General features: G+C 42.1%; 1 protein-coding gene across 2 annotated transcripts in view; it reads left to right on the forward strand.

Moving 5' to 3' along the window:
- LOC136620909 (cytochrome P450 2K6-like) overlaps positions 1–22,339 on the forward strand; it is a 78,245-nt gene extending 55,906 nt beyond the window's left edge. For both annotated transcript variants that reach the window (XM_066595983.1, XM_066595991.1), the window contains exons 2-10: positions 12,331–12,527; positions 13,165–13,327; positions 13,638–13,787; positions 14,650–14,810; positions 17,321–17,497; positions 18,712–18,847; positions 19,415–19,599; positions 21,015–21,156; positions 22,072–22,339. In XM_066595983.1, the coding sequence (XP_066452080.1) occupies positions 12,348–12,527; positions 13,165–13,327; positions 13,638–13,787; positions 14,650–14,810; positions 17,321–17,497; positions 18,712–18,847; positions 19,415–19,599; positions 21,015–21,156; positions 22,072–22,250 (1,473 nt within the window). In that variant the 5' untranslated portion in view covers positions 12,331–12,347 and the 3' untranslated portion in view covers positions 22,251–22,339. The remainder of the gene's footprint in view (positions 1–12,330; positions 12,528–13,164; positions 13,328–13,637; positions 13,788–14,649; positions 14,811–17,320; positions 17,498–18,711; positions 18,848–19,414; positions 19,600–21,014; positions 21,157–22,071) is intronic.
- Positions 22,340–24,194: the final 1,855 nt, after the last annotated feature.

Below are 24,194 nucleotides of genomic sequence, written 5' to 3' on the forward strand. Positions count from 1 at the left end.
TACAGGTCTTCTATTTTTTTTGTCAGTTTTATTCCCAAGTAGTCCATTGAATTGTTGGCCCAGTTAAATGGTGATTTTTCTTTAATGGCTCTAAAGCGTGCTTCTAGAATTGAAATATTCAGGACCGTAGACTTAGAAAAATTAATTTTAAAGTTGGAAAGAGTTCCGAAATTGATCAGTGCAGATTCAAGTTTGTTTAGGCCTTCCTCTGGGTTGGTTATTAAAAATACGATATCATCAGCAAAGGCCACAGAAGAAAGGGAGTGTTTCCCCCAGTCCAAGCCTCGAATTTCTGGGTCTAGTCTTACAGATTGAAGAAAAGGTTCTAAAGCCAACACGAATAGGGAAGGGGACAGGGGGCAACCCTGCCGAGTCCCGTTTTTAATATCGAAAGCTGGCGATAAGATCTCGTTGATTTTTATTCTAGCCGACGGTGACGCGTATAGGGAGAAAATTGCTGTTACGAAAAACTGGGGGATGTTAAAGTGAAGCAGAGTTTTTTTCATGTAGTTCCAGTCTATCCGATCGAAAGCCTTTTCGGCATCTGTTCCGACCAGGAGTAAAGGTTCCTTAAATTTGTGTGCGTATCGGATAGCATGGAAGATTCTCCTACTGTTATCTCTGCCCTCTCTCCCCCCTACGAATCCCGTCTGCTCCTCATTGATCAAGAGTGGCAGGAAGTTTTCCAGCCTTTTTGCCAAGAGTTTAGCCCAAAGTTTTAAATCACAGTTTAAAAGCGAGATTGGGCGGTAACTATTGCAGGATTCAGGGTTTTTGTTCTCCTTATGTAATACGGTAATATGAGCCTCTAGGGCTTGCTTTGGGAGTGGGGCACCATGAAGTAGGGCATTAAAGAGTTCGGTGAGTTTGGGCACTAGAATATCCTTGAAGGAGTTGTAGTATAAAATGTCTAGGCCGTCGGGACCAGGACTTTTGCCCTTCGGACAGGATTTTAGTAGCAGCTCTACTTCCTCTCGTGAGGCAGGAGTCATTAGGGACTCAGCTTGTTCCTTGTCTAGTTTGGGAAGGTGAGCTTGTAGTAGGAAAGTATTTATCTTTTGATCTATTTCCTCCTCTTCTTCTGGAGAGGGATTTACCTGTTGTCTTATGTTATATAGGTCGGAGTAATATTGATGGAAGGCCTTTGCGATTTCCTCTGATGTTGTTACCTGTGAACCGCTGGTAGTTTTTATAGACTGTATAAAATTTTTAGCACGGGCTTTTTTAATCAAGGAAGACATAAATTTGCTGCCCTTATTACCCTGAGCGTATATCTTATGCTTTAGGTAGAGGTGTTTTTTATTGTACCGTGAGTCTAGGCGTTGCTTGAGGTCCCTTCTCTGAGCTTCTAGTTCCTCCAAAGCGAATTTAGATTGAGATAATTTTGTCGCTTGTTCCAGTTTTGCTATTTTGTTTAATCTGTCATCTATATCCTTTTGAAGGAGTTTTTTAGTCCTGGTCCCTAAAGCTATCAATTGTCCTCGTATGAAAGCCTTATGGGCTTCCCAGACCATCGGCACCTCCACGTCCCCCCCTGAATTAATGGAGAAATATTCCTCCAGTGAGGCCGCTAATCTGTCTCTTTCCTCTAGGGAGTCCAGCAGAGAAGCGTTGAGTCTCCATCTCCACTCTTTGGGCTTAGGTTGGAGGAGGCGGAGGTCCACATGGACCGGGGCATGGTCTGAGACTGTGGTAACATCTATTTTCGCTTCTGTTATGTAAGCTAGAAGGTCTGAGCTAAGGAATATATAGTCTAATCTTTGATGGGACTTATGGACCTTTGAGAAAAAGGTGTAATCTCTCACTGATGGGTTCAGCAAGCGCCAAGCGTCTGTAAGATTTAACTCCTGTAAGCAGCGCAGGAGCCTCTTGATTTTTATTTGTGATATGTGCGATCGCCCGGTGGAAGTGTCGCTTAGAGGTTGAAGGGTTAAGTTTAGATCTCCTCCCAGGATTAATTGGCCTTCCGTGAAATGTTTTAGGATTGTCAGATGTTTAATTAGCCAAGGAACTTGGTCTGAATTAGGAGCGTAGAGGTTGGCTATTGTGGTTTTCATGTTATTGCACGTCCCCTTCAAAAACAAAGCTCTACCCTCTTCGTCCCTGAAAGTGGACCGGCACTTAAAATTTAATGACTTGTGAAGGTAGGTCGAGACCCCCTTCGAGGCAGAGGTGGGGTGGGCGCAGTGGAAAGCTTGGTCAAAGCACCTGCCCGGCAAGGATAGGCACTTGCCCTGTTTAAAATGAGTTTCCTGCAAAAGGATACTTGTGCCATACCTTTTTGCCAGGAGGGCGATGTTGTGCCTTTTTGCGGGTGAGTTGAGGCCCCTCACGTTAAAAGATGTGACTCGTATGTCACCCATCTGTGATTTCTAGCTGTGGGGGTTGACTCTGATGCCTTAAGACCTTCTTCTACCGAGTGCCAAGGATATGTGCTATGATTTTTTGCTGTAAGTAAACTGTCACGAGAGAGACAGAGGGAGGATGGGGGAAGAGGGGACAAAAGTGAGACAAGTACACGTGGGGAAAGTTCAGGTGAGGGAAGGTACAGTTAAATTGAATTGACCAACAGATATAAATATATTAATCCTATTAACTGTTGATATATACAAAGAAACCTGTTGGAGGAAAGAAAAAATCTTATGGAGTGGCTTTACAGCCCAGCTGAAACCAATCCAAGTTTGAGGGCAAGGGGGTAATGGGACCGCCGGGTTAACGGCGATCAGTAAAATGGGGTTAGCTGTCGGCCTAACCTGACCGGTACAAGGGGGGGACCAATTGGAATGGGCAAAATATTCAAGGCCCATGTTAGTATAAAATAAAATATAACGCTGGGGTGTGAAGTACTCCCCCCTCTCTTCATATGGAGGAAGGGGATGTTGTCTTCAGAGATAAGGGATAGTAGAACGTATAACTTCAGTTCACACTATTGTAACATGGGTTATGCAGAAAAAAGGGTTGGAGCATCATACTCAGCTTATAGTTGCGGGCAGATTTGCCCCATACCCAGGCACCATTTTCATATAACGCTTTCAACGTGGTACTGTTGTGGAAACCGGTATCAAACAAGTGGAAACGTGGTGGACTTCTTCCAGAGTAGACAAGCGAGGGGGTCTTCCCCTGTGTATAAATCCCTTTCAGGTCTCGGGGCCCGCGATTTCCTCTCTGGATTTCTTTCTTTTTCCCTTGGGCGATTTTGAGCTTCCTACTGTCTGCCATCTCTCTGAGGAGTCCAGTTTCGTGAACTTGGGTAGATCAGGAAGCGGCTGCCAGCAGGGGAGCGAGATTGGGTCGATATCCAAGAACTGCCAGCATTCGTCCAGGTCGTCAGACGAGCGAATATTTAACCTGCGGCCCTTATAGGTTATGCCTAGCCCAAAAGGAAAAAGCCAGGCGTAGCGAATATTCTTTTCCTTCAGAGCGTCCAGCAGTGGTCGCAGTAGGCGACGTTTCGCCAGTGTGGAGGGCGCAAGATCTTGAAAAATTTGCAATGAAGTACCTCCATACTTTAAGTCGCTATGGTTCCTTGCCGCCTTGAGGATCGCGGCAGCATCTGGAAAGGCGAGCAACTTACAGATGATGTCTCTTGGTGGATCAGATGTTGAAGGTGGAGGTCTCAGTGCCCTGTGAATCCTCTCGATTGTTATAGAAGACGCCCTTTCTGCGCCCAGGAGCGAAGCGAAGACTTCTTTCGCTACTTTTTCGAGCACTTCCGACGCCCAAGATTCGGGAAGGCCCTTTATTCGCACATTACTTCGCCTGCTCCTGTTCTCTATGTCTTCTTGCATTAGGATCGCTTTGTTGATCTGTGCGTGCTGTTCTCTTAGGGCAAGCTCCATTTCGCTGGCATGAGAGGAAATGGCAGTCGTGGAGGATTCAAGATCTTCCGTTCTTCTTCCTAGCTGTTTCATTTCTTCTTTTATCTCCGATAGCTCTAGGAGTATGGGGCGCATGGTCCGGGACAGGAGGTCTTTCATAAAGCCTTTAGATATCCGTTCATTTTCTTCTTCTTCTGAAGATATCTCCTCATCCTTGTCCCTTCCCCCAGCTCCGTTCGGCTCGTGGGCCGGCGCCATCTTGGATGCTTCATGCAGAGGACGAGCGCCCTTTTCTTTCAGGTAACGCTGCATGTCCGCTTGTCCTTTACACTTTCTTGGCGTCTCTTGAGGGTCACTGCTCCTGTCCCTACCGATCTTGCCCATTTTGGAACTGACAGATAGCTGCATAAGGTCCCGGTATGTACCGCAATCACGGAGCTCTCTGCTCAGAACTCCATGCTGCTCAGCGGTTAGGCTCCGCCCCCCAATTTGTCTCCCTTTTATTAGGTTTCCATTATTTTACCTGAACAAATGATAGTCTGGGCAATCCTCTTGAGTGCATTGGTAGTATTAGATCACCATTGCACTGTACCTGCTCTCTAATTGGCCAATGCTACTCACAGGATCCGCACTGGCCAATGAGAAAGCAGTGCACAGTGTGCATTAGGTAGTTACAAAATTGTGATGCCATCTTGGATGGCCGATAATAAGACACTGAATCTGCAGATTAAAGGGACAGCAGAGAACAACTGCAACTAATATACCCTCTGATCCTGGGACAGAATTTTGTTCTAAAACTCAGGAGTCACTTTAAATATTCCAAAATGCTCTGATTCTAATTTTTTTGGCCCACTTCTCATATTTTTTCTGTACGATACTCAACTATTATACTTTTCTTCTATAATCAAACCTTTTTTCACTTTAGACTTAAAGGGGTTCTGACATTAAAGAAAAAAATTGTACTCACCTTGCCTGGCCAGGTCCGATCGCCAGGCATATCCCCTCCAGCCGGCATCTTTTTCTGTGGCTTGTAGAAGCAGAGCAGGAGCGGTCAAAATGACCGCTTCCTGCTCTGCGCCTTCCGCCAGCCACTTCCGAGGTGAACGGACGGGCCGCCCACAGCAGGCACGTCACAAGCAGTGCTTGCTGTGGGCGGCCCGTCCATCCTGGCAGAACTCCGAGATTCTGCGCGTGAGCAGTGGAGACACGGCCCGTCCTGACTCCTGTCAGATGGCACCTCTCTACTGCGCATGCGCGCGATCCCGGAGCGGTGCGGCTCGTGGAGGAAGAGGAAGAGCAGCACCTGCTGGGAGTTGACCCCCCCCCCCCGATGTCAACAGGAGACAAGGTAAGTATCAGGTTTTTATGTTTTAGCAGACATTAAACTGTGTGTTCCCTGTGTCCATTAGGCAGACCAGGGAACAATGGCTGTTAACGCATAAAAACATTATTCATGTCAGAACCCCTTTAATACAATAGCATTAGCACTATGGCACTTCCCTCCCACCTACCCTTTTCCTGCCAATAAAATTGTCTAAATGAGGCATCTCTGCTTCTCCAGTACATCCAAGAGCACTCCAACACTACTGCCCCATCACTTCCTGTTGGACACAGTGCCTGCCCATCCACTGCTGACATCACTTCCTGTGTGGGTTCTTTTATTCCAATATCCATATCACTCACCAGATACTCCTTCCTCTGCAGGTGATGTAACGGGTGCGGGATATGATGCTGCTTATGGAAATGTTTAAAGAAAGACTTTACTAAGTGTTTGATAAAGAAAGCTATGGCAATAACCTACAATAGTATTATTTAGACACAGTGGGACAAGTTCCTAACAATTAAGTAACACGAAGTAAATCTGTACCCTATGAACCAGATACATTTAATTCTATGTGGAAACCTTTCGAATATCAGTCAATTAACAGTTTATCCTGGCCAGGGTAAGTAGCTTCTTGTATATTATTTGGTATTTGTATATACATTCACTGTCCATTGAACAATTGATTAGCACAATATCTTTGGGGAGGCTGTACACTGATATGTGCAACTCAGATCAACCCGATTTGGAGACTATGTGGGGCGGTGGTACTCACAATTGTAAATAATGGGCTGAAGTTGATTTCTACAACACCACTGTCATTTGAATCTAAATCTGTCTTTGGAGCTCGGACAGTATTTGCCAGCCAATGTTGTTTCAGTCACCCAAGTCTCCTTCTCTTTGGTAAACAAGCCCAGCTGTGAGAGTCTGTTTCCTGCACTCTCTGAAACTGCTGAGTTACACCAGAGCCTGATAAGAGGACCTCTCTTTTATACCCAGTCCTTCAGCCAATCATTTGCAGCTCAAGTCCTGTCAACCCATAGCAACACAATGCAAAGTGAACAAAGTCATGTGACATCTCTGAAGGTCCTGATACATAACATATATATATATATATATATATATATATATATATATATATATATATATATATATATATATATATATATATATATATATATACACTACCGTTCAAAAGTTTGGGGTCACATTGAAATGTCCTTATTTTTTAAGGAAAAGCACTGTACTTTTCAATGAAGATAACTTTAAACTAGTCCTAACTTTAAACAAATGCACTCTATACATTGCTAATGTGGTAAATGACTATTCTAGCTGCAAATGTCTGGTTTTTTGTGCAATATCTACAAAGGTGTATAGAGGCCCATTTCCAGCAACTATCACTCCAGTGTTCTAATGGTACAATGTGTTTGCTCATTGGCTCAGAAGGCTAATTGATGATTAGAAAACCCTTGTGCAATCATGTTCACACATCTGAAAACAGTCTAGCTCGTTACAGAAGCTACAAAACTGACCTGCCTGTGAGCAGATTGAGTTTCTGGAGCATCACATTTGTGGGGTCAATTAAACGCTCAAAATGGCCAGAAAAAGAGAACTTTCATCTGAAACTCGACAGTCTATTCTTGTTCTTAGAAATGAAGGCTATTCCATGCGAGAAATTGCTAAGAAATTGAAGATTTCCTACAACGGTGTGTACTACTCCCTTCAGAGGACAGCACAAACAGGCTCTAACCAGAGTAGAAAAAGAAGTGGGAGGCCGCGTTGCACAACTAAGCAAGAAGATAAGCACATTAGAGTCTCTAGTTTGAGAAACAGACGCCTCACAGGTACCCAACTGGCATCTTCATTAAATAGTACCCGCAAAACACCAGTGTCAACATCTACAGTGAAGAGGCGGCTGCGGGATTTTGGGCTTCAGGGCAGAGTGGCAAAGAAAAAGCCATATCTGAGACTGGCCAATAAAAGAAAAAGATTAAGATGGGCAAAAGAACACAGACATTGGACAGAGGAAGACTGGAAAAAAGTGTTGTGGACGGATGAATCCAAGTTTGAGGTGTTTGGATCACAAAGAAGAACGTTTGTGAGACGCAGAACAAATGAAAAGATGCTGGAAGAATGCCTGACGCCATCTGTTAAGCATGGTGGAGGTAATGTGATGGTCTGGGGTTGCTTTGGTGCTGGTAAGGTGGGAGATTTGTACAGGGTAAAAGGGATTCTGAATAAGGAAGGCTATCGCTCCATTTTGCAACGCCATGCCATACCCAGTGGACAGCGCTTGAGTGGAACCAATTTCATCCTACAACAGGGCAATGACCCTAAACACACCTCCAAATTGTGCAAGAACTATTTACAGCAGAAGCAGGCAGCTGGTATTCTATCGGTAATGGAGTGGCCAGCGCAGTCACCAGATCTGAACCCCATTGAGCTGTTGTGGGAGCAGCTTGACCGTATGGTACGCCAGAAGTGCCCATCCAACCAATCCAACTTGTGGGAGATGCTTCTAGAAGCGTGGGGTGCAATTTCACAAGCTTACCTCAACAAATTAACAGCTAGAATGTCAAAGGTGTGCAATGCTGTAATTGCTGCAAAAGGAGGATTCTTTGACGAAAGCAAAGTTTGATGTAAAAACAATGTTATTTCAAATTCAAATCATTCTTTCTAACCTTGTCAATGTCTTGACTCTATTTTCTATTCATTTCACAACGCATGGTGGTGAATAAGTGTGACTCTTCATGGAAAACACAAATTTGTTTGGGTGACCCCAAACTTTTGAACGGTAGTGTGTTATCATAATTAAAGGCACATTCCCATCTTGGGAACCCCATTTCAATGTGCATCAAATAACAAACTGAAGCACTCACCAATGACATTTTAATTTTTCCTCCCCAGCTTCAAAAAATCTTGACTCCTTTTATTTTTATGTCAACCAAGCTGTCTGATGGATTTTTTTTTTGTTGCGGGATGAGTTGTATTTTTCAATGGTACTATTTAGTATGTGTGATGAAGACCTATTTTGTCCAGTCTTTGGGCTACAATTTGGAGCTCCAGATCTTTTGACAAAGGTAGCTTAGAATCTTGACTGAAACAAGTTTGAGCAGTTTAACTGGTATGTGATCAACACCTGGAGCTTTCCTGTTTGGTAGTTTTTTCAGGGCCCATGTGACCTTTTCCCCTAGAATGCCCTGTTCTTGTTCTACAGGATGTAGATTTTTATTTCCTGAATACTGCTCTGCTGATTTGATTTTCTTCTAATAAGGGCAAAGAGAGCTGTGGTGTGGCCTTGCTGGTTTGCTTCTTCCAGTTTCCTGCACTGGTCATTCCAGTAGCACTCCTTGTCTTGTCTGACTTTTCTTCGAAATTCCGCATTTAGCTACTGTATTTTCCAGCGTATGAGACGACTTTTTAACCCTGGAAAATCTTGTTGAAATCTTATATGCCAGGAATAAGCTGTAGAAAAAAAAAAACTTGCCTCCCGCGGCGTTCTGCGATGATCTGCGGTGCTGCTGCAGGCTGTCTCTTCCTCCTCCACGCTGACAGAGCATTGCTGTCTGGATGCAGAACTTGAATGCCCCACCTCCACCTCTTGACATCATTGAATGGCTGTGATTGGCTAATGCAGCGCCGTCTTTCATTGGCTGATGCCACGCTGAGTCAGCCAATCAGAGCATTCGCTTTTTGGAGGCGGGGCATTCAAGCACCGCCTCCCGAAAGTAATGCTCTGTCGGCATGGAGGAGGGAGCGACAGCCTGCAGCAGCACCACGCGAGGCGAGTATTGATTTCTTTCTACACGATATCCCCAGCGTCTAAGTCGACAATTGGAGGGTCGCCTTATACGCTAAAAAATACAGTATCTGAATTCAACAATGGTGCCCGCTGGCTTAGCTGCTTGGCGCTTGTTGGCGATACTGATGGATTAATCCTAAAGCCATTGCAGTTGTTTTGCTAATTTTTCAAGGGATGATTTGTTCAGCTGTATTCCATGTGATGGATTTGATTTCCTCCCATAATTCATCGGGGTCTTTTCCGGTGGCACTGAGCACTTCAAGTCGGTTATTCACTTCGACTGCATATCGCGAAGGGATGTTGTCTACATCAAAACGGCGTGTTGATGGTGACCTTTTTGATGCCGATTCTGAGCTTGACTTTTGTGACTAGGAGCTGATTATCGGAGCCGCAGTCTGCACCTCAGAGTGTTCTCACTGCCAGCATTGAGCTTTTCCAATGCAGTTGACATAGGAAGTCTATTTGGTTTTGGTGCATGCCATTTGGGGCTGTCCATGTGTAGAAAAGGCGTTTCATCTGCTCAAACCATGTGTTCATGATAGATTGCCAGTTTTCCATGCAACATGGTACCATACAGTCGCTTGCATTATTCCGCTTACCCAATCCAAATTTGCCTGCGACCGGTAGGCTTTCTCCAGAGCTGATTTTTGCATTGAAATCCCCTGCTATAAAAGTGATATGTTTGGAAGGGGTCTGTCTTTTTAAGATCATACAAAAATGAATTGTTGAATGGGAACTGCTGGATATTCAAGCTGGCTTCTGCAAAGGACATGGCACCAGAAACCAAATTGTGAACCTGTGCTGAATCATGGATGAGACCCGGAAGTATCAAAAGGATGTGAACATGTTTCATCAACTACAGCAAGGCATTTGATTCTGTCGCACATGACAAGCTTTGGAAGTGTCTGAAGCAAATGGGCGTCCCAGAACATATTGAAAAGCTTATATGGTCTCTTTACTACAACCAAGAAGCAACATTCAGGACATCTTATGGAAACACGGATTGGTTTGGAATCGAGAAAGGCATACGGCAGGGCTGCATTCTATCACCAGTCCTTAATCTGTACGCAGAAACGATCATGAGGCAATGCAATTTGCACGAATTAGAAACCAGAGTCAAAATTGTGCCAGAAATGTCGGAATGCAGATGACATCACCCTGCTTTAGGAAAGCGAAAGCGACCCGCAATACCTTATCCAACGAGTGCAAAAGGAAAGCAAACGCATGGGACTATATTTCAACAGCAAGAAAACAAGTCATGACCATGGTAAGCAACAGTACAGTGAACATAAAAATTAACAAAAGTCGAGACGGTCCAAGATTTTATCTTCCTTTAATTCAAAATCGATTGCAACGGGCAATCTGGACCTAAGATCAATAGACGGATTATACTTGGTAGGAATACAATGCAAGAAATGGAAAAGATCTGGAAAAGCAAGAATATTACCATTGCAATAAAAACCAGACTGGTCAACGCAATCGGTTTTCCTATAATGACATATGGTAACGAAAGCTGGACGCTGAGATAAATGTACAGAAGGAAAATTGATACATTTGAATTATGGTGCTGGAGGAGAATGCTACAGATACCTTGAACCGCCATGACAACGATCAAGGTAGTGTTAGATTGCTTCAAACCAAAAATATCATTAGAGGGCAAAATCATCAAACAGCGACTTTTTTTTGGCCACGTGATGCACGCTAACTCACTGGAAACAGTATTAATACTTGGCAAAGTCAATGGAAAGAAGATCATAATGACAAAGATACAATCAAGGCCGCCATGAACATCTTAATCGTGGAACTGAAAAGCCGTGAAAGACAGAAATGCGTGGAGAACATTAATCCATAGGGTGACTGAAGGTCGTATGCGACTGAATGGATGATCATCATTTAATATACCATATAATGTATTGGAAAAGTGTTAAAAATTTCTAAGTGGGGTGAAATAGAATAAAAACCGTAATTCCTCCATCTTGGGGAGGGGGTCTTGTTTTTATGGCGTACATATTGTGGCAAAAATGACATAACTTTTTTTCTGTGGGTCAGTATGACTACTACGATATACAATTTATGCAGAGCTGATGTATATTCAGGTTTCCACTGATTAATCTCTTGAGTTCTTGCTCTTCTGCATTTTCATCACCAAACTTACTCACAGGTTTTCTTGAGATGCAGGAAGTCATGTTCTAGTTGAGACGTGTACAATCTATGAGAGGTGAAACGTGTGTGGACTTGAAAGTGCAAGCGGGTCAGTATAAACAGTATCTGTAGAGGATGTTCTATCACTGTTAGTTGCTGGAGATCGGTACTTTTTGCAAGTTTGCATCTGTTCTTTGATGTGAAAAAAAAAATCTTCAAATTGTATCAAAATAGTGCTGGTTTATATACATTTATGGTAAGCTTGGTGTCATTTTCTCAATTACCCTGATCTGTCAGCTCTTATTGATGCCACCCTTGGATATTTTCTTATGCTACTGGTACAGGACGGTGTGCCAGGCAAGGTGTTGATTAGAGTAGAATAACACCTGTTTTCTTGTTTTCCTCTTTGGATGTAAAGTCAGTGAATAGGGTTTCTGGATGGCTTCTAATTGCTGCCAACAGTAAGAGGGGTGTAAAATACTGCCGCCGTACTGTTGTAATTCTCTGGCGTTTTTGAGGCGATACTTTATGCTGCTCTGTGATACTTATTTGGCGCTGTTGGGGTGATATTTTGTGCTGCGCTGTGGCAGTTGTGGGATTAGTTGTCGTTTCCATTGGAACCATTTTAGGCTGCATGTGACTTTTGTTCACTTTTTATTGTATTTCTTGGCATGTAGATGACAGAAAAGCAGCAATTCTGGCACTTTTTCCAATAGCATGCACCATATAGTTTAATAACTGATATGCTTGTGTCAAACTAGCCTACTACAAGTACATTTCTTTTTAAAATGGTTGTGGTTTTACATGCTGTCTAATTGTGTTTGATGCCCATAGTGTTGGTGAGAAGAGGGTTCTTGGGTATTTCAGGATCAATTCCGGTAAGTTCTATGGGGATCATTGGCAACACTCATGATGACAAGATGAAGAAGAAACCAAGTAGCTTTTATTTTGTACAATTAAAGGGACGATCCTTTAAAGGAAAAAGTCTAGGGTGACATACTATACATGTACTATAGGGTATCCTAAAACATGACCTGTTGGGGGTTCCTGAGGACTGGAGTTGAGAAACACTGTGCTTAGACTATTGGTCCATTTTACTGTAATAACTCACCAAGACAATGTAGCAGATTGATATACTGTCCGAATGGGTTCTAGCTAAAGATGAACTTAGCTCTGCTCCTCTACATACATCAGATGTCATCTGTTACCTACATTATGCAATCACACTTATATCTGTCTTTCTATAGGAACCTTTACCGGCACCATGAACCTCTCTGATCCCACCACGTTGGTTCTGTCTGTCATTCTGTGCTTTTTTGTTGCCCTATTTTTCTATGGACGGAAAAGTAGTAAATATAATCTGCCCCCCGGACCCAGACCGTTACCCATCATTGGAAATCTGCACATTCTGGACCTGAAGAAACCGTATCAAACACTTCATCAGGTAACCTAGTATATAAGGCACCTGACAATGAATAGATCATAAGGTTCAACTGTTATATTTAAAGGGAACCTGTCACCCTCTACCACACCATTCCTGCCATGGCATTAGGCTGTGAACGTATTTCCAATTTTGTATGTATTTCTGCACAGTCGTTTTGGATACCTTTGTTAAAGTAGTTTCTATCACTCCCATGCCGTATGCTAATTCTCTCTCAACAGTCCATATCTAGACCATGAGAGCTCCTACATGAGCTGGCTCCCTCTCTCTCAATGATATGAATGATGTCTCCACAAGCTGCTCATCGTCTCTGGGCCACAGGAGCAGCGCATTTGCAGACTAAACCAGGTGCCAGTGCCCACAAGAAGGCAAAATAAACTGTGCATGGATACATTTGATTTATTCTGTACAAATGCCACTCCAGAGATCCAGAGAGAACCCTTTACAGTAGTAAAGCCAATCTCCCAGTGAGTAGCAGTTCATGAAGGTCCCACTATCGGGACCATCCCACAATCAGCTGCTATTGGCAGTACAAGTCTTGTCATACACTATTAGAATACATTCACCATAAAACCAGCAGAAATCTCTATAGCATATACACCATAGATACTGTGACAGCTTCCTCCATGTCACTTTGCAGCTCTCTAAGAAGTATGGACCAGTGTACAGGATACACTTAGGAGAAGAGCAAGTCGTTGTACTGTGTGGATACGAGGCAGTGAAAGACGCCCTTGTCAATCATGCAGAAGAATTTTCAGGGAGACGAATATTGCCACTGCTTAAGACAATTACAAAAGGATACGGTAAATTTCATGTTATTAATACTGATTTGTGGATTGATTTCTCTTTCTTGTCTATTTTAGTTGTCTAATTTAAAAAACCTCCGATAGTGGGAGGGGAGACTCTAGTTTAGGATCCTCCAAGAAAAGCTTGTGTTATTGAGAAAACTGCAAAATAACTGGTCCTCATTTTGGTAGTAGTTAGCCTATCATAGATTTAACACTTTTTGACCATTGGATCTATAGTGTGTTCTGAATTTACCACTGAAGAGAAAATATAGGTTGCCATTTTGTATGTATACTATTTTTCCTTCATCCTGTAATGTATCCTCAGGAGTTATTTTCGCTAACGATGATAATTGGAAAGTGATGAGACGTTTCACTCTGTCAGCACTCCGAGATTTTGGAATGGGGAAGGAAACCATTGAAAACAAAATTGCTGAAGAAAGTGATTTTTTGGTGCAGAAGTTCAGATCTTACAACGGTTGGTAAACTGTTCCATCCTACTTTGTCTGTTACTATTATTAGTAGTAATGTTATTCTGCAGTATAATGGTTCCACCAGGGAAGATGCTTATAAAAGTCTACTATGCACCTTAAGTTTCCATGTTCTACTCCATGGTCACTTTCAGATGGGGATGTCTTCTGCTTGATCTCATGGGGTCCTGTTATTTCTATATTCTGTTATCATATCAATACCTGTGACTATTGGAAAATTCTTTGGGTCTTGGATCTACCAGTATTACCTTGTTAGTAGCCTTTCAGTATATTAATAAGCAAGGATCTCTCAGAGTGAACCTGGTGCAGAAGTTGGATTCACAGTGTGCATGCACCAACCTAATAAGTGCTGCTATCCATCCTTTCAAGATTTAATCCTTTCATTAAAGACATTGATGGCACATCTGATGATGGTATCATTAGAATACACAAGAAGTCTGACATTGGTGGAGATCTGACCACTGTAACTTGAAGCTCTTGGCCACCAAAGTAAAATCTGCTACAGGACCCCCAATGTACAATTTTATCAGTGATTTCTTCATATGTGGTAGAGGGGCATTTGGGCCTCCTCAGGCACCAGGGCCTGGGTGTGACTTATTTTTGTGCCCCCCTATAGCCATGTGCCTGCAGCAACTATAGGTTGACGTGTAGCAGTGCTAGGAAAGTGCCATGGCCTTTTGGCTATTGGCAACCCTGATCAGCTTTTTTGGAAAACTGTATGGTTAGTCATTCTCTATGAATGTAACAAGACCCTATTCCATACACTAAAATATGTTGTACTTTACATGCTGGAACATTTCACACACTATAAATGATGTAATTAATATATTCTGACCTTTGTATTTCCAGGCGAGCCCTTTGATAACCTCATGATAATAAATGCTGCTACAGCCAACATAATAGTCTCCATCTTACTGAGTCATCGATTTGCTTATGAAGATCCCACACTTGTGAAGCTGCTAAAGATTGTTAATGAAAATATCCATTTACTTGGAAGCCCAGCGGCTGTGGTGAGCAGCTCAACTCCATGTTATGTCTAAAGGGGGTTTTTACAGGAAATTACATACAGATTTTCTGTAAAACAGGCCTGCAATATGTGATTATCGGGGTCTTGAGGGCCATTTGCACAGGATGACTATCACATAAAATTCATTCAAACAAAAAAGTAAACGATAATTTTTATGACTAAAGGCAAAGCCATCGTGCACTTTTCGATGACTTTTCGTTTGTTGATCACTTTCAACCAGCATAAAAAACATTGCTGTTTCGCTCACTTCTCGCTGCATCTAAAAACTCCTCGCTCAGTGCTTCACACCTATAGTGTGAAGCGCTGAGTGAGAAGTCAGCGAGAAGTGAATGATACTTAGCGGTTATGTCTGTCTAAATGCTATACACAAGTGCTAACCACTAGTGGTGACATCACCTGCTTGTGCTGATCCTTTAGCGGACAGGCCTCCCATGTAAATTGGGCATTCTACTTTGCAACAATTTGCAGAAAAAAGGGGCCATTGTGTAAATAACTTTTTATTTTACTGTTGACACTCAGCTTGTTTTTTGCATGGCGAACTGTAATTTTATTGGTACCATTTTTGGATGCATATAATGTGTTTTAAACTTTTATATTTTTTTTCGAGTGCAGGGAGAAAACACACATTCTGCCATTGCTCTAATTATTTTTTCAAAATCAAACAGCATAAATGACAGAATATATTTTTTTCTCTGGGTCAGTGTGATTACAATACCAAAAATATAGAGAGAAAGAGAGAGAATCCGTTCCTTAGACTTTTCCTTTGACTCCGGATCACAACAGTAGATCCAGGTCTCATCACCAGTTACCAGTTTGTCCAGAAAATCTGATTCATTTCTTGCAAAATGCTTCAAAACAGCCAAAGATGTCTTCAAAGGTCTTTTCTGTTTGGTTGTCAAAAGATATTGGATCCACTTGTCTAAGCTTTCTCATTCCCAAGTCATTGTGGATAATGGCACCAACTCTCATGTGATATCCCCAGATATGTAGCAATACTTTTGGCTGATATTCAGCGGTCCTAATTGATCATGTAATGGATGGCTTTCACATTTGCAGCCAAGGAGATGGAAACAGGCCTTCCATTGGGTTTCTTACTTTCAAATGACCAGTTTTATAAAAAGTGCGGGAGAATCAGCAAAAGTGAAGGAGTCGAGCAGAGTAGAAGGGGGTTGTTGGGTGGTGGACGAGAGAGGTGGTGTGCAGCAGTGCTGCAGATGTTGATGCTGCTATAGTTATTGTACCTGTTTTACTGCATGCGAACGAGCTTGGCCCTTTGCTGCCCTTTTCAGGAGAGATTGAAAAGCCACTCATGACATCCATCTTGTTTACTCGTGGTCTCCTTCACAATGGCTTGCCTCTGGGTTGGCCACCGCATATACTGACCTTTGGAATTCGGAAATATAATTGTCATAGTAAAGTATTCTGCTCCCCCTTCATTAGTATCAACATTTGACAGTTTAACGTTGGCCACTTTATAACAGAATCGCCGGGACAGGCGGGTAAATATGGCGTCTGGTTGACTAAAAAAGGCACCTAAGGCTGAAACATGAAGTTTTTCATGTCAAATTTTTGGTGTAAATTAAAGTAAATCTGTCAGGCTGCACATGACTTATCACTGCTCACTTTTTAGAAAAGTGGTGAGTGTTGAAAAAGGGCTAAAAAAATTGAATACTTTTGTGCAAGTACAGCTTTTATTTATTTTACGGCATTCAATGTGTCAGTTAATTAATTTGATCATTTTATAGTTCAGGTTGTTACAGATGCAGTGAGACTAGGTATGTTTACTTTTCTGACATGATAAAAGTACTTTTAATATAGAAACTATAGGATTTTCTACCTTTATATTGTAAACATTTCATGAAACATTTTTTGTTTTTTAATCCATGTTGCCTTCTAATCGCTCATGTAATACACCACAGTACTTCTGTAACACTGTACAGTGTAATGCTGACAGGCATCCAGGATTGTGGCTACATTCATCAGCTCTCATGTATCAGCATAGCTTATTTCTGGACTAATTTTCCTTTTTGCAGCTCAGCAGTAATTCATTATCCTTTGTCCTTAGACACTGATGCTGAGGATTGTGTGATTCCTCCCTTCCTGCAGAGTCTGTTTAGGCCTCTCCCCTGTTTACACTCATACGCAACCTGTATGAACATTCCTTCCCCTACCTTTAGACTACCTTAAGTGTGCTTTTCTCCCTATAAATAGGTCATGTGATCTGCCCTACCTGATCACTTGGATGCTTTCCCTCCCTGCTATCTCTAACTCTGAGAAAAGGGAAAGAAAGAGCAGAGAAAGCCAACAGACCAAAAGTCACCATTAAGACAGCTGTGTATAGGAGTTACAGACTTGACAACTGCAAAACAGTAAGAAATTCTTAATGATGACTAGAGTAATTTTGCATTTAGGAAACAAATTAACAATTAAAAATAATGTTGTAGCGCAAATTGCCTTTAAGTTTTTACATTCATGATTTTTTTTTCACTGCAGTTATATAACGCATTTCCATCTGTGATGCGCTGGTGTTCTAGAATCCAAAAAACGATCTCTGGGAATATGACTGAATTGCATGCATTTATTCGAGAGACATTTACCAACCAGAGGAAAGAACTGGATGTAAATGACCAGAGGAATCTTATCGACTCATTCCTGGTGAAGCAACAAGAGGTACTAAAACACTGATACTGCTGAGCAGAGTTGAGCTTGCAGTTGAGTAGAACTCTGGTTGACATTACAATGTGTTATCTGTTCCTGTACATTTACGATATTGTCTTGAGGGGGTTTAGCTATACAGGGTACAGTGGTAGCAATGGCACCTGGGCCTTGGTGACTAAGAGGATTCAATTATTCCACTGCCACATCTTACTCATGTGAGCAACACAGGACAATCATGTTTTATTGGTGATAAATCTGGTGACCAAGCAGCCACAGAAGTGACAATGGTGTGGGGACATTCCTCTGACCCTATTGCTGTGTGCAGCTGAGCATTATCTTACTGGAAAATGCCTTTTGGAAGCCCGAAGCCCTGCCGTGAGAGGCAACACATGTAACTGCAGGATGTCCTGAACATATCTCCGAGCTGTCATTGTCTCTCATACCACTACTATGGATGACTTACGGTCGTACACGATGGTCCCCCAGACCACCACACCAGCAGTGCAGGCAGTGTTCCGTTCCACACCAAAGGCAGGATTTGTTCGCTCACTCTAACGTCTTCAAACACGAAAACGGCCATCATCAGTGCTCAAATTAAACCTAGACCCATTGCTGGACAACCCAGTTCCACCTTGTAGATGTCCAGTTTTGTTCATAACACCATTGAAAATGGAGGCGATGGTGGGTGTGTCAAATGCAATATACATAATGGGCACTGCGAGACCAAATGTCCTTCAACCAACTGCCTGGGAATGGTTCCGACAGACACTGGGGCCTGTAATGGTCAGGATGGTCCAGGTGGTGGACAATTCATTTATATGACCATCAAGCTTCATGAATTCCAATAATGTGCCCCCTCTCAGACTCTGTTAACTGGGTGAAATCTCTTCGATGGCATCCTAGAGGCGTCTAGAGGTCAACAAGTCCTACACAAGCAGAAGAAGAGATCCAATACATGCAAGTCGTCTGAGTCTTTTTATAGGCCAAGAGGGAAACCACTTTTAGGGCCTCAGTTGGCAAGACCATTTATCTAATCACACAACAACTCTAATCATTTGCATATCAACCTAAGATGTAACTGCATGCCAACTTTGGTAGGAAAACCACAACTCCTTCTAGGTGCTTGATTGTTTTGACAAAGCGTGTGATATGATAACCTTTCTATATAAGGACATTCCCTCTCCTTATTACACAGCTAATGTGAATGTTATATGCTTTGTTTTCAGGAAAAATCACAACTGTACTTCAACAATGAAAACCTAACAGAGCTCGTTACGGACCTCTTTGCTGCTGGCATGGAGACTACCGCCTCCACCCTGAGATGGGGTCTTTTGCTGATGATGAAATATCCAGATATCCAAAGTAAGAGACTGAATATACTGTATATATTACATCTCACAGTGCAACATACAATTAAAGGCCAGGGTGGAGACCTAAACTAAATCTAATCAAAATTAAAACAAGTTTTTACAATTTTTTTTTTTTTTTTTTACATACAAGTATGGGTATCGGCTTACTTGAAGGAGATCACCAGTCTAATGTAAATAAAGCCTAAGGGGTTGACTAACAACTTTGGTCACACAAGATCTCATTCAGGAAGGAAGTGTTAAAAATGTAGGATTAGTACATGCTCAAAAAAGCACTTACTCCATGGAAACTTCTGTTTATTTGTGATGCAATTATAGATTACCATAACTGTCAACTTTTTCTCTAGGAGAATGAATGCTCATGAGCAAATTGTGACGATGACAAGAATTTCAACCACTGGGAAACCTTGAGGTTGCATGATATTTATAGCAATCCAAGATTTTATCATGACCATTACATAACCAAAAGCCAAAGAACAATAGAATTAATGTGATTAAACCGGATGGCACAACATTTTATTATTGTCCCACATATGGGTATATGTTTTTTCTTTGGCCATAGGAAAGGTGCAAAGTGAGATAGAGAAAGTTATCGAGTCGGCTGAGCCACAAGTGATTCATCGCAAACAGATGCCGTATACTGATGCCGTCATCCATGAGTTTCAGCGTTTTGGAAACATTTCTCCAGCCAGCCTCCCACATGCTACGACTCAAGATGTTAACTTCAGGGGATATTTTCTGCCCAAAGTAAGTAAAAAGATTTGATGCTTATTAGTCTTACAAATGTTTTTTGGCAATCCACCCAATCTGCCTTGACAAAGACAACTTTAAGTCTCATAAACATGATCCTATTTATCATCTGTCACAAAGATTCTGAATTTAATGTCCATAACATTGTATAAGCCCATATTGCCCATTGCTCCTCTTGGAGTATATGTTGCTACATGGATGCACAATTGATAGAGTACAAAACATGTGTTGTTTTTTTTTAACCTAAAACGATTTTCTGCTGAAAAATCCCTCTAAAGCTCAGGCTACAGAGGTCTCCCTTCCTTCTAATTTTCTGTTAACTACATGTCAAGTGGACAGTTAACAAGATGGATTACAGGAAGTGAGGGCGGGGATGATGCATGCTGCCTATAGAACTCTATAAAGAGGAGAGGGATGAGGAGGAGATGGATTTATCCAGTGCATGCACATAGAGCTATCATTAATTTTCTGATCTGTGCACTTGAAGATTCTGATGTCATAACATTTATGCATTACCTCCTAGTTAGTGATAAACCTATTAAATGATCACTATGCTTTGAGACAACTTGTTTTTATGTGATAAGTAGCAAGCGTGCAAAATCTTCACCTAAAATGACATTTTTGTGCTGAAAAATCTCCCCACTTGGGTTTTTCTTTCTAATTTGCTGTCCAATGTCTGTTGTCAGGTTATGCCTGTCTTTAGTAAATAAATCTTGTATAGTGCCAACTTATTCCGCAGCGCTTTTAGGTAATTATTACTTATTACCCCCCACCAAGCTGGGTTCTTATTTTACCGACCTCGGAAGGATGGAAGGCTGAGTCAACCTTGAGCCGGCTACCTGAATCATGCGGGGATCGAACTTGCAACCTTCAGGTTGTAGGTGTAAGCTTACACGAGGCTCTAAAAGATTTACAGATTACAGGAGGTAGAGGAGGAGGATGACTCATGCTGTCCTTAGAAGTCTATGGAATATGGGGAAGGAGGATGAACCTGCTAGAGAGAAAAAGACTCACACAGACATAGCTGCTGCTAATGGTGAACTAGTTACTAGCCCACAGCTACCGGAATCACAACTACATTGCTTAATACTCATGTCCTATACTATGCTATATGATGCAGTTATTTATGTGTATGCTTCAGAGAGCAGAATTTGGTCTTCTATGTGTGCAGTATAAAATACATCATTGCAGCTAGTCTACACCAGCCAGCTCAGAGAGAACTGAGAATTAGAGCAATAGCCCACACAGGAGAACTGGTGATTAAATGTGGGATAGAAGTCATGCTATGTCCAGATGTAGTGCATCCTTCCAGTAAGCACACATGGCAGTTTATTCTGAAAAGTCATCTAAAAGTACAGGTACGCTTGAAGTTGCATTTTAAATATGACATATACACATTTTCAAATCTCTAGGGAACATATGTAATTCCGCTGCTGACCTCTGTACTTTTTGACAAGGACCATTTTGTAAAACCTGATGAGTTTTACCCAGAACACTTCCTGGATTCACATGGAAATTTTGTAAGGAAAGAAGCCTTCATGCCCTTTTCAGCTGGTGAGTAGTCTTCTTAAATATGGTCTTTTAGTGTTTTGCTTGAGTAATGAGTACAACTGAGAGATTTTCTCCACTGTCAGTGCATGGCACAGGAGATGAGATCATGCTCAGTACTGTGCACCCTGTTATGGAGGTCACTGATAGATAGGACTGGTTACTAACATCAGCGGCCATGTTTAGGATGGCAACACTGTGCGGGCAGTATAGGGGTAAGGCAACAGGGATTCTCATTAGCATCGTGCTGCTCTAAAGACATTAAGCTATTAGTAGTTGCCTCATTACATGAATTCTAGACCATATGTAAAAAAATATGTAAATTAGCCAACCGTTTCAAAGTCCTGAAGGGTCGAGTACTCAATAAAGCAAGCCCTAGCTTTGTTACTCCCAAGCTAAATAGAAGTACCCCAAGTGGCGAGGTTAGTTTCAGATCTATACTATGGGTGACAATGACCATGGTTTCCACTGTATGTCGCCAAGAACACCACGTATATTGAAGGAACATCTTTGATAGTATCTACAGCACTGACATTGATTAAATCCTGCAATACATGACCTGTTGGAGGATGGCTGCTTTAACCAAAGAGCAAAAGGTGGAAAAGATTCCTAGTTCAGTCCAGGAGCATCTGAGGCAGGCACTCTGAGGATACAGTTAGCATGTGGCAGGCATGCTTAGGAGTCATGTAAGGGGGTATCTATGTGGCAAGCACCTTAAAGGCATCTGTGTAAGTAAAGGGTGGTTGCTCCTTTTTTGCATTTTAATTGTTGGGGGCTATGAACATGTTCAAATTTCCTAATAATGATATTGTAGCACTGGGGCCACCAATGTGTTAAAATGGCTCTGGTTGAAGAGATATGTGAATTTTCACTGAAAGAAATTCAACATTTTATCCTTTACCTCATATTTCATTGTTGTAGGTAAGAGAAGTTGTGCAGGAGAGAAATTGGCCACAATGGAACTCTTCATTTACTTCACAAGACTACTGCAGAACTTCACATTCCAGGCTCCTCCTGGGCCTACATTAGACCTCACTCCTGCAGTTGGACTCACATCTGGACCATTGCCCCATAAGATGTGTGCTATACCTCGTGTGTGACCGATGAGTCACTTGTATTGAAAATTCTAATAATTGTCTAGATAGATTTGTGATAAAACGTTTGCAAAATAGACTGTCCCATGTTTTCATGTTCTCACATTCCACTTTGCATTGGTGTTTTCTGTCCAGATTTGTGACTGATATATCTTCTATGTAGTGTAAACCTCCAGCTCTCTGAGGAAGAGACTACAGGCCTTGAAATGCCTTAGTCCCTAGACTAAGTAAAGAGCTTTAAATGTTTTAATTCATGTACTTTAGTAAGATTGGGCCACACTCCATGGTTTTTGCCTTAGTACTTTGTATGAACCAGTTGTGTAGCAGATCTGGGGGTCATTGTTAGGCACCTGACTGCCACAGCATCCAATCGGAACCCAAATGCCATACTTTTTTTTTTTTTTTTTTTTTTTATATATATTAACCCTTTGCAACCCAATTTTGGATTCAGGGTTTCCTAGGGGACTTTCTCTTTCTGCCATTATACAATGGTGCCATCTGCTGGCTAGAGCCAGTACTGTGGTATGGGACATACTGGAGAGGCCCCCGACAAAAGAGCGGCCAGTAATCTACAGTAAGAATACCATGCTGGACATCTTCCGACATCAGAGCTGTACAACCTTCAATCAGAAGGTCTTTAGACATCAGACACTGGATTGGAAAGGGTTAAACACTAGAAAAGGCAGAGTGGCCGCTTGGTGGTCCCTCAGCACCTGGCATTCTAAAGAGCTGTATAGGAAACATGACTGCCCTCTTCCAAATTGGTGCCCCTTCTTTCCATGGTTTATGTATGGCAGCTCAATATCATTGAAGCTGTAGTACTTCACAAAACAGACATTTTTCTCCAATCCTCATTAATGTAAAGCCATGAATCCCATATCCTAGTTAGCACTTACTTTGTCCTTGTTCATGAGATAGAAATCTGGTGGGATCGCACTACTCTTCCAAACTGTATAAGTAAAGAAATGACAGCTAGGGGCCTTCGGTTAAAGATTCCTACTATGGCTAAGGGTGGTTTCATATCAGTAGCTGGGGTTCTGCTTTCTTGCTCCGTTCGGGGAGCAGGAAACGCGAATCCCTGGGGCTGAACAACTCAGTCTTAGGATGGAGCCTGACAGCGTCAAATGGTTCCCATGGGCTATAATTGGGTTCATCTGGTTTCCACTCAGCTGCTCGGCTGTCGGTCCCCCAAAAAAGAGTTGTATGCAGCAGTTTTTATTCTGGTGTTTAGAGCCGGATCTGTGACCGAACCTCCAACCAGGGGTGTACCAAGGCAGATGTGAAATCAGCTCTTCTCAGTCTTTTCTTTCTAAATGTAACATTTTATGCAATTGTTCGTTAAATCTGATGCATCTTATTTTGAAATGAGGATGTCAAATTCAAAGATTTAACAGCAAATGGATAATATAAATAATTGTCGGTCTATATGTCTCTCTGCTGGGAAATCTCTCTTGTCTGTGCAAATACACCCAAAGCTTGTATCACATGGGCATATCTGCACACAAAAAATTTGCATGCACAATACACAGAAAATATATTCTTGATTTAGATGGGTTTGTACACAAGAGTATTTTGCATCATATAACCGTAATTTGTTTGCTTTTACACAGAATGATTGTTTACATCAGATGACTTTTGATAAACTAGTGACTAATTTTTTGGTAAGAGTAAAGGAAATGTCAAAAAGTTGGGGTCTGGGTAAGTGAGTCCCTGAATTGCCCGCAAGCCCTGTCCCTTACTGCTTGCCCCCCTACCCTAAGCCCTAGGGAGACAACTGCGCGACAGTCCCTAGACTGGCAAGGGATGTGGGGCAGGAGCCAGACACAGACAAATACAAGATCCGAACAAACACAAAGGCAGGCAATCTGGGTCAGCAACTGGAAGGAACAAGGTACAAGGGGTCAGGCAAAGGCAAAGTCAGGTCCAAAGCAAAAGTCAAGCTGGTAATCA

The sequence above is a fragment of the Eleutherodactylus coqui genome, chromosome 1 (assembly GCF_035609145.1).
Source record: "Eleutherodactylus coqui strain aEleCoq1 chromosome 1, aEleCoq1.hap1, whole genome shotgun sequence".
In the NCBI taxonomy this organism is placed as follows: domain Eukaryota; kingdom Metazoa; phylum Chordata; class Amphibia; order Anura; family Eleutherodactylidae; genus Eleutherodactylus; species Eleutherodactylus coqui.